Here is a 13,615-nt window from a genome sequence, read left to right on the forward strand (position 1 = left end):
AGAGAATTCAAAAAGAGAAACGCTATTGGCTTATCTGATTATCTTCGTTCCTCTTTTTTTGTTTCCAAGGTCATTTGGCATTTACACTTTATAAACCGATTCTAAATTGAGAGAGAGGATTACAGACATCATCAAGCAGGACCTCAACTGGTGATGTCTCAAGCAGTGCCATGTGTGCACATCAAGTCTGAGTCAGTCTTAGTCCTCACAAGAGACCAAGGTTATGACCTGAGGAGCTGCGGTTTGCTCCCACATCTTCCGAAAAGGGAAATTGGGACAAAGGTTGCTAGATATCCCTACTGTCTGTTGAACAATTTCTATGTTAAAGTGCACTGGCAAGAAAACGAGTCTTGTTTGTGTGTTTGTATGAGTGGACATATATGTTGGTGTCTTTGACTCATCCACCCCAAAGCCCCACTGGGGCCTCAGCTGCTGCAGGTTAAGTGTGTGTCAGTTGAAACAAAAAGCATTCAGACAGCTAAGCTTTTTGGAGGCAAAACCAAAAGCAGATAAAAGAGCGTCGATACCTTGATTCAGCACATTATGTTCTACGGCAGAATAAAGTTAAGATGGGTAAAGATAAAAGAGTCTGGTAGTGTTGTAGTTAGACAAGAGGCCATAAAATGTACATGAAATTAGGTTGTAGGGATGACAGGTGGAAGAAAAAAAAACTTAAGCAAATGGAAGTGGGTGGTTACCAAGTTAAACTAACCTCAACATTGAGGCAACGGATATGAGACGACAAAGAAGGGGAGCCCCACATACAGGAGACTCACATAAGATCCAAGATGTTTACAGTGAAAATTACCACCGAGTTTACCGTGCTAATTATACTGCATCGACTATTCTTTTGAAAAAGGGATTGGTGACAACAAGAAGAACCATCTCCATCTATACACTGGATAATTTAACACTCTGCTTTATTCACTCTGAAACATTTGGAGTTGTAAATGTACAGGAAGGCTACCCAGACAACTTGCTCTGCTACTTACCAATTATCAACTACAAAACAATGGGCAACGAGCAAATTGCTCTATATGTGGATGGGGCTTTAGACTTTACTGTCTCACTGTAAACTGTTGGGCTGATAATTGGACAGTGCATCTTTTTGCCACCCGCCGTTCTGAGCTGTGATAAGCTCTATGGGTGCTCAAATGTAGGGATGACATTTTTTTTTTTAGTCATTTAGTTGATTAACAGAAAATTAATCAGTCATCAAGATGAGATTAAGTAATGATATGAGCTAGTGAAAACCAACAGAACAGAAATAACACATTTACTTTTATGTGATTCCACGTGTGGTTGCTTGCTTTGATGGAAAAGTATATTTTCAAACTTAAACCATAAAACCTAGGCAAGACCCGAGAGCCATCATGTTTGCACCATACTCTCCGACATATTATTTTCCTTTCCTGACACAGATGTATTTTATACAAAGTGTTAAGACATGAGAACTGAAAACTTTCTTTGATGTTGTCTTGAGCATGAGTCACTTTCTCTGATGGCAGGTGCTGTTGTGATTGACGCATCATTGTTGACAGTGAGAAAATGTGATCAACTGTAAGGGTGTCTATCTGTTGAAAAGATCTTCCTATAACTGTATTCACAATCTCAATGTCAATCTTAACTGATAACAATAAAATCAGTACAGTGGTCCAGGAAGACGCTTTATAGCGAGGGGAGGATTTTGTGGTTTGACTGGGTGAGATGCAAACATAAAAGATCAGCTAGAACTGAAAATTTCTTTTGCAAACAACCTGATTGTGTCCCATGTTTAGTTAGATCTCAGCGAGGGCCAAAATGTTGATGTAAGTAGAAAGTAAATGGTCAAATGATTGGCCTTGAAGTTAATAATTACACCCAATTTAAAAAACATATTGACGACCTCAGGGCTTAGTTATCTCAAACATCAACGTCAAGTGATGCAACTGCATCAAAGGTGGATTTTGTGCAAACACACACAAAAACAATAAGAATTATAGCTTTAAAGAAAGACAGGATGTTGGTAGAGGCAAAAGCGGTTAATTATCTGTGGGCTGAACAGCTGAACTGGAGCGTGCCATTCTCTTTTATCTAGATATTTACTGTACGCAGAAACAAATGTGCAGACCGTCTTCCTTCCTTTCATGCACTGATTATGTTTAGTTCTTGCAGATTTTATATGTAGCATTTTACAGCTACTACTTAGAACGCTGGGAACTGTTGGTGTAGAGATTTTAAATTAACACATATTTGTTTTCTGGTTCTGGTTTTAGGGCGTCTCTGAAAAACTGAACTGTGCTTTTCCAAGAACTCAAACAAAGCCTTCTGCGAAGGTACGTTGTCTACAGAGACTTTAACTTTCAGCATGTGTGATGGATAACATAAACATAGCACGGTATCTTCAGGCACTCCTTTCATTTATGACAACAGAGCAAAGTCCAATTCTGTCTCAGTCATTCACACACTCACACACACCTCTCTTCAGGAATTATATAACATGATAAGCAATACTTCACTGGCTGGTAATGTGTCAATACACTAAGTCAGACCTTGTGTAGCTTAAGCAGAGATAGGTTACAATGCATGTGACTTAAATGACCTGAGATCAAGTTTGTGTGCCTGGCAAAGCTTTCCAGATTTGCCGCATAAACGATTTAAAACACCAAACAATCCGCGAAGCAAAAGATCACCAAACTAAGATGACAGATAAAAAGGTGCTTGGTTAAAATGTGACACAATGACATCATCCCATATCAGCGTTTTTGATTAGAGCAACGACATTTTAGAACTTCTCCTATTTCCCACCCACAAATTCATCACAAGTTTCTACTTTAAAATAGCTGCGTTACATCAATGGTGACATTTTAACCTTTCATGAATGCATAACCTGCCATACCATTCTGAGAAGAGTCTAATAATTTATAGCACCAGCTCGACGGGTAATGTTGCTGTCCATCACGTTCATCAATTTCTAACAGTTCAGCTGAAGACATATCACGTTGTGTTTTTCACATGTGCTATCAGGATATACAGTATTTACCTTCAACAACACGCACTTTATATAACTGGCAACTTTTTTTCTCTGTGCTCTATACAGGTATCCTGTCTCAGTGGCAATAAAAGGTTAATTTAATTTTTGTTTTTTAATTAAAAACGAATTGACATCACTAAAAATCTCTGCTATTAGGAAGATCGCCGATGGCAATGGCTTCAGTTATGTCAATCCACTATTAAAATTAACATGATGAGACTTCTCTTTGAAACTGATCATCACAGTGAACTTTGCATGCTGATTTATTATGGTGTGACAATATAATACTGTCTGCACTTCAACAACGTCTCCACAACCATATCACATTTACAATAAAAGTAAGTTAAAGTAAGGGACATGGCTGCCTGGGAAGCAAAACACTAGCATTACTTATTACATTAAAAAATGTGTGACATAAACTTTCCTGATTTTTTTCCATAGGATCAATGAACATGAGAGGAAAAAATAAAAGAAAAAAATCGGTAATTTGCTTAATATTTTCACTTGTTTTTGAAGATCAAAAATAAAAAGAATCCTATGACAATGGTGAACAAACAACTAGACCCGCTGTGGGTAGTGACAGCCTGGGTTTTGTGCAACAAACCAATATATTTTCTTTTCATCTTACCGTAATAAAATAGCGTGCGATCGTTTAGCAGTTCACATCATCAATCACATGGCCACACAGCTAAACCTCAAAGAGAAATCAGTGTTTGCCCCCTGAACTTGTGTCCACATTATTGCTGAGTCACAACCATTATTTTCCAGTCAATTCAAAAACACAGAACTGTTTGAATGTTGTGTAATACCTACGGATTCAACATGTGACAAAGAGGAGAAAGACACCAGAAAATGCAGAAAAGTATGTAAGAGACACGTGGGGGAAAAAAAAAAAAAAAAAAAGGATTTTACCTGCAACAGAGCAGAATAATAAACCCAGACGCAGCGAAGGACAAACGATCTCTTTCACTCACCTGAAAAGTTGTGACCACTTTGATGGTTAAAACCTCTGCCTGGTGTTTGCATGTCAAACTCACACTCGCTCTGTGTGGCCCCCGGACACACTGTGGACCGACACCTGACTGTGTACCAGTTGTCAGTCCTGTGACCGCCCCCCAATAAACATCACCACCCCTCAGTCAGTATGCCACTGGAACCTTATCACACTGCAAAAAGTGTCCACCTTAAGAAGACATCTGGCTGACTGACACTTAAAACTGGGAAAGCTGAGTACGATTCAATTGATTCAAGAAGTCTGATTGATGAATTTTCCAGTTTAAACAATGTTGGTATCATAATGGTCCTGATTTGTTTTAGTTTTGAACAAAAATCGAATTGCTTAATATCAGAGAGAGACTGTGTCTACGGCTGCTAAGTCAGTCTCAATTAACTTAGATTATTGTTTACAGTAGTTTCTATTGTTTTATCATCCAACCAGCAGTCACAACACTCAGCTCAGCAAACGACCGGAAGGTGACTGACCTGATCAGCGTGTTGAAGCTCAGAAGACACGGATCCCACTTGTTGCTTCCGAAGCTGGATCGACGTGATCGGGGTGTGGGCTGCTCGGCCGTGGTAATCGTGGCGTCCGCACCGTGCGCACAGGAGCGCAGCGTCAACGTGGTCAGGTCCGCTCGCTGTGGTGTTTTCTGCTCATGTTGTTGCTGCTGCTGCTGCTGCTGTGGTCGCTGTGTGTCTGCCTGCCTCTCTCTCTCCTCCCTCCTCTCAAACACAACCGCCCGGGATCCCGAGGACACACGCAGAGGCATCAAATTACTCTTTAAAAAATGATTTACCTCATTTGAACGCGTTTCGTGGATTTTTTTTTTTTTTTTGCTCTGTGTTGAAAAAGGTAAAGTAAACGTAATTAAACTAATCATAATAATAATAAAAATAATAATAATCAGTTAGCTCTTTGTTGGTGCATACTGAAATTTGTGCATTAGCCAAATGGATTAGCAAACTTCAGGGAATCATTTCACAATTTCATTCACTTTCTCTTCGACAGTTATGCTGACGTGCCTAACTAGCACTCAGTTGGTAAAGCTATCTAGAAAATGAAGCTAAAAGTGTAGCCTAGCAAACCGCTCATAAATTTAGCTCTCTCTGAAGACTGCAAACAGGAAGACAGTTGCAGCCAGTGTTAGAAAATTGTAAAATTAACTTACCAACACCTCAAAACTCACAAGTCTGACCAAATCTCTAATTGTGGTTTAATGGCCCGGGCAGGTTGCTAGGTAACAAGTCCGTCTTCACAATGTGTTGCTCCCCGCCAAGAAGTAGTCCGGCTGCAACGGTAACATATTTTTTACTTTATTCTGTGTTATAGCTTTAAAAAGGTGTAAATTATTAAAAAGTGATCTTTATGTGGATTTCATGTGTAACTTGGCCTTGCTACCTTTGGACAAGACCTGTATTATTATTTTTACCCCAGTTTTCAGTCAAAGCGCTAAGCTAACTGTATAATTGCAGCGCCACAGTTTGTAGAATTGTGTATTATATGATTATGTTTATTAATACTTGGACATTAATGTGTGAGTTTATTTATAGTTTTAATGTGGAGCTGATTTGATTGTCCATACTGTTGGATATATTGTATTTTATAAACTCATAGTATGTTTTCTATATAAAATCAGAAAAGCAACTAATCCTGTCACTAACAGTGAAATAAACAGATGTGAATACAGCGGAGTAAATGAAAAACAAATAAGTAAAACAAACAGATCCCATAAAACGTACAGTGATTAAATGTGCATTAGCTGCTCTCCACCGCAGTTCTTTTATTTCTAGAATGTGAATGAGTGTGTTTCCCAAAATGCTGAATTGGTCATTTGAGACACAATTACTTGACAGTAAGACATGTTGTTTTCGTCGACATTGACTGATTGGTGTAGTAACAATGACTAATGGGGTGGTTACAGTCACAACTCCAGCTTCACACACTTTGATCTCGTAATTCGTAATAGTAAAGATTATTTGACAGTTTTCTACAGTTCAGTCATCCACCTCACCTCAATGAGTGTTGTGCAGTGGATAACGGTCTGACGCTGCTGCTGGGCGGTTTACTCAAGACACAAAGAAAAGAGATTATTTTAAACTGCCCTGTGTGGGAGTGACTACCATGCAACTTCATTTGGACCGTCAGCTTAATATCAAATGCGAGCGCTGAGGCCCAATGAATTGTCGTCTACTTACCTGTTGCATCTCTGTAGACTTAATTGTAGGTTTGAGGACCTTAGACTAACCCCAACATAAACCTCGCTCTATTTTTAACTCTAAACCAGATAGTACTTTATACTGAAGGCAGTCCTTGACATCTTTTTAAACCCACTTATCTTGAAATTGCATCTCGCTTTGTGACGATATCAGATATTGACCTGATTTAATTTCCACGGGTAAAAAAAGATTCCAGTAGCTTCGCTTTAAGATGCGTGTAAATGCATACGTCATCGAGTAAAAATTAGCTGGAAGGGTAAATTTGATTTAAACATCAAATCAGTTGCTGGCTGAATGTTTTTCTGACAAGCTGACAGATTCTGGTTTAGATTTGGTTTTAAACTTCCGGCTGTGCAGACGCACAATAGTGCAACAGGCCACAGAGCAGGGTATTGAAAAAAAAAAATGTTTCCACAATCAGTATTATAGTCTGTCTTTCATATATCAAAGCATCACTTAACCAAACTCTGACCAATCTGTCTGCACCTGAATGACAGTGCACGAAAAGGTGAAAACACATTTTTTTTTTTTTTTTTACGTATTTCGTAAAACGTCTTATCTGATTTCCTGCAGAGACCACACTTATTAAATATTGTGTAAGCCAATGTTCTTATTAGCGTCATTGCCAGTGGATGTGCCAACATGTAGTTACCAGTGAGTGATTCCCGTAAACAGAAACAAACCTAGAAAGACTAGAAATTAAAATTTAAAAACCAAATAAGTCTGACTGTGCTGCAGAACTCATCGTCAAAACCAAACCAAGCTAAATGTGTGAACAGATACTTGACAGTGTTAATTGTTGGAAGGCATATTAAAACTCCCTACTTCCACCTGTTTATGAAGCAACACTTAAGATGTGAAACTGTGCCGCTCGCTGCTGAAAAAGTTGCCAATGCGTCTTGTTTGGAAACCGTTCCAGGAGCACCAAAGTGTGTGACACTTTCACAGTGCCTTAACTCAATACGGCGAATTAAGACAGCCGGCACACTTTTCACACACACGCTTTCTCACTCTGTCTCCCGTACATAATGTCCTCCCCACGCAGAATTTTTTTGCGCTGAGCTCAAATAAAGAAAGACGCCCTTGAGAGTTGTGCTGTCACAAACAAAGCAAAGCAATAACTTCTGATTGTTTATATAGTGGAGTCCCAGCAGACTGCAGCTCTGGTATCTGAAAACGTTCATCATCAAAGTGCTTGTGTATCTTAACAGGGCTCTCCTACTTTGTCATGGCGCTGGAATTATTATAAAGGGAAAAAACCTGGGAGGGGAGCAAGTTCCTCAAAATCAACGTGGTGCGCTGAGGTAAAAATGAAAGCCTTGAAATCAGCGTCGTGATCATTCGCCTAGGGGACGTTGGCCGAGATGGTTTTTATCGGTCCCTCCATCCTCAAATGCTCTCACCCTCGGTCTGGCTCCATCAGGTTGGGAAGACCACCAAGACAAACAGGGTTTGGCTAGTATAGGCTTGCTTTGGTGCGTTAGCCGCCCACATCCATGTCCCCATGAGCAGAGAGACGGAGACGTTCCCACAGATCTCTGTTGACTGGACGTCCCATGGACCAAGAAGCGAAAAGCGTGAGCGTGTTTCCTCTGTACGTGTTGAGTACAAAGTGGGTTGCTAAGTGTACGTCATCTTTAAGACTTTGTGGGAGAAGCAAGTCAACGAACCACTTGAAAGTCAGTAAATGTGTTAAACCTTCTCTACGTGATATAAGGTTACTCTGTAATGAAGGTGAAGTCTTCGTAGTTTTTCATCTGTTATAGGTGAGGTTTGTGTTAAAGCTATTTTAGTGGCACATGGAAAGGGCCCTCACTCTATCACTATTTAAATGCGACATTGAATGCAGCATAGGAAAGACAAGTAAAATTAAAAATGGTAGAAAATAAAGAAAGCATGAAGGTTTGTGTGTATCTGTGTGCATGACGGTGAGCTCTGAAGATGGTTCTATATGACAATGGCAAACTAGAGCTAAGCTGCTTTAACAGTAACAACAGTCTCTATTATTGTCATCACTAACACAATATAAAGCTAATGTCAATTTATACCTGTCTCTATCCAGCAATACTTTAAGTAACCAGCCATGGTTTTTGAATCAGCTTAAATTTCTTTTGTGCCTTTGTTTGATAGTGCCAGTGAAGAGAGACAGGAAATCGTCGGGTGAGAGAGGGTATGCAAAGGGCGCGTGCTGGAAGTGAATCTACACCACAGCAGTGAGCGCTACAGCTCTAGTTTATGGTGCGCCTGCTCAACCAGATCTGCAGGAGGGCATGTTTTATATAGTTTTAGAGGGTAACAAACGTATTAAAATTCAAATGCAATAATCACTACAGATTAAAAACACTATTTTCTTGATGAGAAATCTACACAGCATTTCCGCATGGATTTAGTGCCATCTGGTGGCGGAGTAGAAGTAGTTCAACTTGTCCTCCGCCTTGTAAGATACTGCAGTTTGACATTAATTCACCCCACATTTAAATACGAAAGTGAACTGCGATAACTGCAAGATGTAAAGCTCTCAAGTCATTCGTTGCACAGATTACATCTGTGTTTCAGTTGCAACTGTGTCAGTCAGCTGTAGATGTCTCTATAGTTGCAGATACTGTTCTGATGGAAACTGGTTCACGTACGTCAGCAGGACATTTATGTCCCTAAAACTGAACGGTTTCCCTCATGTATCAGAAGATGTGTGAAACTCTTAAGTATTCTGTGGAAACAGTGTTAAGCCTCACTAAAATTCAAAATCATTTAACTTTGCTTCTATACAAACCATGTGAAACCTACTTCAAAGTCTCTTCTGAACATAGCAGTGACATAGTTAAATTATTGATTAGATTATTTTTGATTAATCCGTCCCGTTTTTATCTCTCAACACAAAGTCCCAACACTGGTCAAATTAAAATTTATTTCTGTTTAGTGGAAAGAAAACATCTATATTGAATGGCACATTTATCTGAATATATATTAGAGTTTTATGGTGAAATCTAATCTGCATTCTCTCAAGATTTTATACCCTGCCTACTATTTAAATTACATTTTATTCCCTAAAACTCTGGGGATGTAGATTTTTTTTTGTCTGGCTGTTGACGGATTTTTATTTTTATTTCTACAGGTCTAAAATAAACAAAATGACGTTCAGATTTCCGTTCTGAATATGTGCGCAGTTTGGTGCGTATTGAATCTCATAATACCTCTTCTATTTTAAAATCTAAAGTTTCAGAAAACTTGTAACAGAAAATAAAGTTTTAATGAATTTCCTGTCTCTTAAATTAAAATTTTCTTTTAAAGTGTCCACGTTTCATAAAAGTGACTGGTAAAACTCATCAGGACGGGTGTGAACGTGATGTGTCCCTTTAAAAGCAAAAGGCGCCTCCTTCAACTTGAATCTCACTTGAGTGAAACAGTGCAACGATGGACCACATCTTTATTAACTTTCATCTGTACAGAAAATAAAACAATATTAACACCAGATCATGCAAAGCAATATTGCATTACAAATAAAAACACAATACAAAACAAACATTATATACTGTACCGTAAATATGGAGCCTCAAAAATAAATAAATCAGTTGATATGTTACAAAAAATAAACTCCTGAGATGACACGTACATAGAAATACAATATGTTATAATTTACTCGCAACATAGTACAGGAAATGGATAAGCAGACAGGTTGATATGCGGTTTTCTAATTATTTTTTATATATATATATGTAGTATATGTACTTCAAATGCACTAACGTAACGAAGATGAGAGAGTGAAGGTAGTGGATTCATTCCAGGCTGCCATCATTTCAGTTTGTGGGATCAATTACAACACTTTAATATGGCGTAATAAGCATCCAGCGACTGACTGCAGATGAAAAGCAGCCTGGAGAGTCGCCACTGAAAGGAACCTTAAAGGGAATGTAAGGTATTTAACACATACACAGATCCTGTATGTTTGATAATATCCATATGTATAATAGGGTGACAGCGCTCAACAGTCACGTCGAGGTGTTATTGCACTACCGTCTCAATGTCTTTTCATGAGAATAATCAACAAATTACAATACTGTTGATAAATCTACACAGAGGTGAAACAGGAAATCACCAGTCACAGCTACAGACATGAGTCAACGTTTGAAATGGACTCGTTCACCTTCCGGCTTTGACTGGACCGAAGCCGAACAACCGATCTAAACCCGTTAGGATTCAAATGCAAGCAAATGAGCACATGTCGAGCTGTAATTGACTCAGGTCTGCACAGCTAACAAACGCAGCTGTGGATTGAAAACATGTTCACAATAAGGCTACAACATCTAGAGAGAGAGAGGCAACGAAGGGCAGAACTCAACACTGATAGAGCTCCCATCTGTTCCAAAAGAGTCACACCAAGCCACTTGGAGGAGCCATGCATAACAAGTCAACACACACGAACGTACACATATATTCAACTCCCTCGCACATCGATGAACCTCAAGGCTTGTAGATAAAAAGGGGCGGCAAAGATGAGCCCAGTAGCCAAGGACCAGAGACACAACGGCTGGATTTACACAGAAGTAGTTCTTTACTGACCGACGCTGATTCACTGGATGAGAACACCATCAAAAGTAGGTATAAATCCAGCCACTTACTGAAAGAGTTATGTCACCGACAAAAAAAGCTAATTTAAAAGCTGGGTATCTTTTTCTATCATTGGCTTCTCTCCCTTGAAAGTTATATATGTTTATATTTATATAATGTATATATGTACATTTCATCTGTAGTCTTAAATATTATTCTTTCCATATACTTTAGAATGTGTTCCTTTAGTGTCCTCTGGGAAAAATAAAGATCTGAAATCTGTTCTACTGTATTCTGTTTCATATCAATGACGTAACTCCTTCAAAAATATTGTTTTGACTAACTCCCAGCAGGCCTCACTGTTACTCACACGGGGGAAGCTGAAAGTGGAGCAGGAGAGGGACCGGGGGCAGAGGCAGATACAGTACAGTTAACACACAAACTTTAATCTCAGACTGGGTCACATTTAATGTCAGTCAAGTCATCGCTGGCCGATGGCGAACAGAGGGCCAGAACCAGTAAAGGGGGGAAGGGGGTTGGGCTGACTACGGTTTGGTTGTGTCTAGTCAGAGAAAAGGCTGGCGAAGGACTTTCGAAGGTTGCGAATGGTCTCGGCCTTCGCCTCTTCTTGGCCGTCGCCTCCGGAGCTTGAGACCCCGCGGAAGAAAGAGGAGTCGCTGAAGGCGTTGAAGGCATTGGTCAGGGACTGGGACTTACTGGGAAGGGAGTGAGAGGAGGACAGAGGAGGACAAAGAGGGCAGGACAGAGAAAGGATGGGAGTGGGATGGAAGGGGAATGCAGGAAGGGAAAAGAGGGTTATGTGGGTGTTAATTGAGTTAGTGAGGGGGTGAGTGAGGAGCAGAGACAAACCGGGAAATTTGTAAAAGGTCCAGGAAGTCACATACACAAAATGTGTAAATAATAAGATACGCTTATAACAAAAAATACTTATGTTACTGTTAAATAATCACCATGTGTCTACTGCAATCTACTGTTTTATATCGTAAACACCACATACGGTCCATGAAATGCACGTCTTTGCATTATCAACAGTGTGTTGATAATATTGCTCTTACTTCAGCAGAGGGTGGCTCTTCTGCTGTGGCTGTTCATCGCCAGGGGCCTCGGCCTCAGTGGGCGCTGTGGCATCTTCAGCCGGGACGGGTTCGGGGTTTGGGGAAGGCGGGGCTGGCTTGGACTGAGGCTGAGCCTTGGCTGGAGACTGGAGGTTAGTCGGGGACTGGCTGGCTCTGGCCGGGGACTGAACCTGCGCTGGGGCAGGGGCCGAGGCGGCATCTGAAGCCTGAGAGGGCGCCGGGGCTTGGGCGGCAGGCTGGGGTTTGGGCGACGCTTTGGGAGGAGGTGGGGTTTGTGGCTTTGGCTGGATCTGTGGCTTGGAATTCCTGCGCACGGGAGGGATGGGCTTTGCAGGTGGTGTTGGTTTGGGGGGCAGATCTTTAGGTTTGCCAGGCGCAGGTGATGGGGAGCCCTGAGGCTGGGGCTTTGGCTGCTCCGTGGTAGGAGCAGAGGGTGGAGGAGAGCTGGAAGCCGGAGCCGAGGCCGCAGGGGAGCCAGGAGGCGCTGCTGCTACCGCTGCTGCTGCTGCTGCTGCTGCTGGTTTAGTTGGGGGTGATCCCGGAGCGGCAGCTGCTTTAGCTGGAGATGATGGTGACGCTTTGGCTGGGACTGAGCTGGAAGCAGAATCTGGGGCTGGCTTTGAGACGGACGGGGCTCTTGTCATTGGAGGAGGAGGCCTCTGGACTGGAGGCTTTGTGACTGAGGCGGCCTTCTGGACTGGGCTTGGTTTCTGAACCTGAGCTGATTTCTGAGCTGGACCTGGACCAGGTTTCTGGGCCTGACTGCTCTTTGCTGCTGGTTCAGATGCTCTCTTAGCTGATTCTGATGATATATCCACACTCTGCGATTTCATTGTTGCACCTACAACAGACAAAAGATAGTTTTATCAATCTATATCTCAGTATATAACCACAGTTATATAAGATACAAATGCAAATAAAGCAAAACAGAGAGAAATGGCTTAAATAAATGAGATAAATAAGCATCATTTAAAAATCTAGCTTTTTTTTTTTTTTTTGTGCAGAAAACCAGGCGTCTTTAACACTCACCAAAGACCAAAGCAGAACATAACACAGTTAATGAGCTTAAGTCTGGACATGCCCATTCACATAATGACCTCTCACATTCATAGAAACCCTGTCCAACTCATCTGTCGAGAACAGACTGGGGGGGGCAAAGCTCTGAATGTCTGGACTGTAATGGCCAGCAGGGGGCGGCAGATCGACGGTTAAGAGGAGGTGTCGCCTCGACCAACATGCCAAGTGTTAGTTGCTCTTATGCACAGTCAACTTGTGAGACCATTAGTAGTGAGGCATAGGTGTAGATGAGATGAAAGAAAGGAAAAGAACAAAAGGAAAGAAAGAATATCAACATAAACGCACGCAGCAAAGAAACTTGACATGCACAATCAAGTTATTACAGATGCTGACGTATCTGGATAGGGATGAGTTTCCAGTGGCTTGTTGTTTGGTGTGTAAATAGCATCTTTAAAACGGCTTTGAAAGCAGCTCGGTAAAATGTATCAGTGTATAAATCGGTCAGTTTCAATTCAACAGTATTTTCACATAATTTAATCATTTCAAACCCTTCATGAAAATTCATCCCACATGTTCCCAGAGTTCTCAGTGCTGTCGGGCAGCTAAATGGCCATGAGTCTTACGTTTTATCAGAGACTGTCATGGTTGCTTGGGACTCACGACGCATAAAAATCAAAGGAAATACCATTTGTACAAATATAATTTGTAAAGGGTGACACAATAACAA

General features: G+C 40.9%; 2 protein-coding genes across 3 annotated transcripts in view; both read right to left on the reverse strand.

The window, feature by feature from the left end:
• The window catches only part of pparg (peroxisome proliferator-activated receptor gamma), a 32,541-nt gene extending 26,786 nt beyond the window's left edge, over positions 1–5,755 (reverse strand). Inside the window, exon 1 of one of the 2 annotated variants that reach the window (XM_047583092.1) lies at positions 4,496–5,755. Coding sequence is in view for 1 of the 2 variants with exons in the window: in XM_047583091.1 (XP_047439047.1) it covers positions 3,988–4,039 (52 nt within the window). In the remaining variant the exon portion in view is untranslated. Of the gene's footprint in view, positions 1–3,987; positions 4,180–4,495 lie in introns of those variants that run through there. The other variant, XM_047583091.1, reaches the window with a different exon arrangement.
• A 3,881-nt stretch (positions 5,756–9,636) lies between these two features.
• Positions 9,637–13,615, reverse strand: part of syn2b (synapsin IIb) — a 69,168-nt gene continuing 65,189 nt past the window's right edge. Inside the window, exons 12-13 of the mRNA XM_047582165.1 lie at positions 11,851–12,712; positions 9,637–11,490 (exon numbers count right to left, since the gene is read on the reverse strand). Coding sequence (XP_047438121.1) covers positions 11,337–11,490; positions 11,851–12,712 — 1,016 coding nt within the window. The 3' untranslated portion in view covers positions 9,637–11,336. The remainder of the gene's footprint in view (positions 11,491–11,850; positions 12,713–13,615) is intronic.

Source organism: Mugil cephalus, chromosome 4 (assembly GCF_022458985.1).
Source record: "Mugil cephalus isolate CIBA_MC_2020 chromosome 4, CIBA_Mcephalus_1.1, whole genome shotgun sequence".
Taxonomy (NCBI): Eukaryota; Metazoa; Chordata; class Actinopteri; order Mugiliformes; family Mugilidae; genus Mugil; species Mugil cephalus.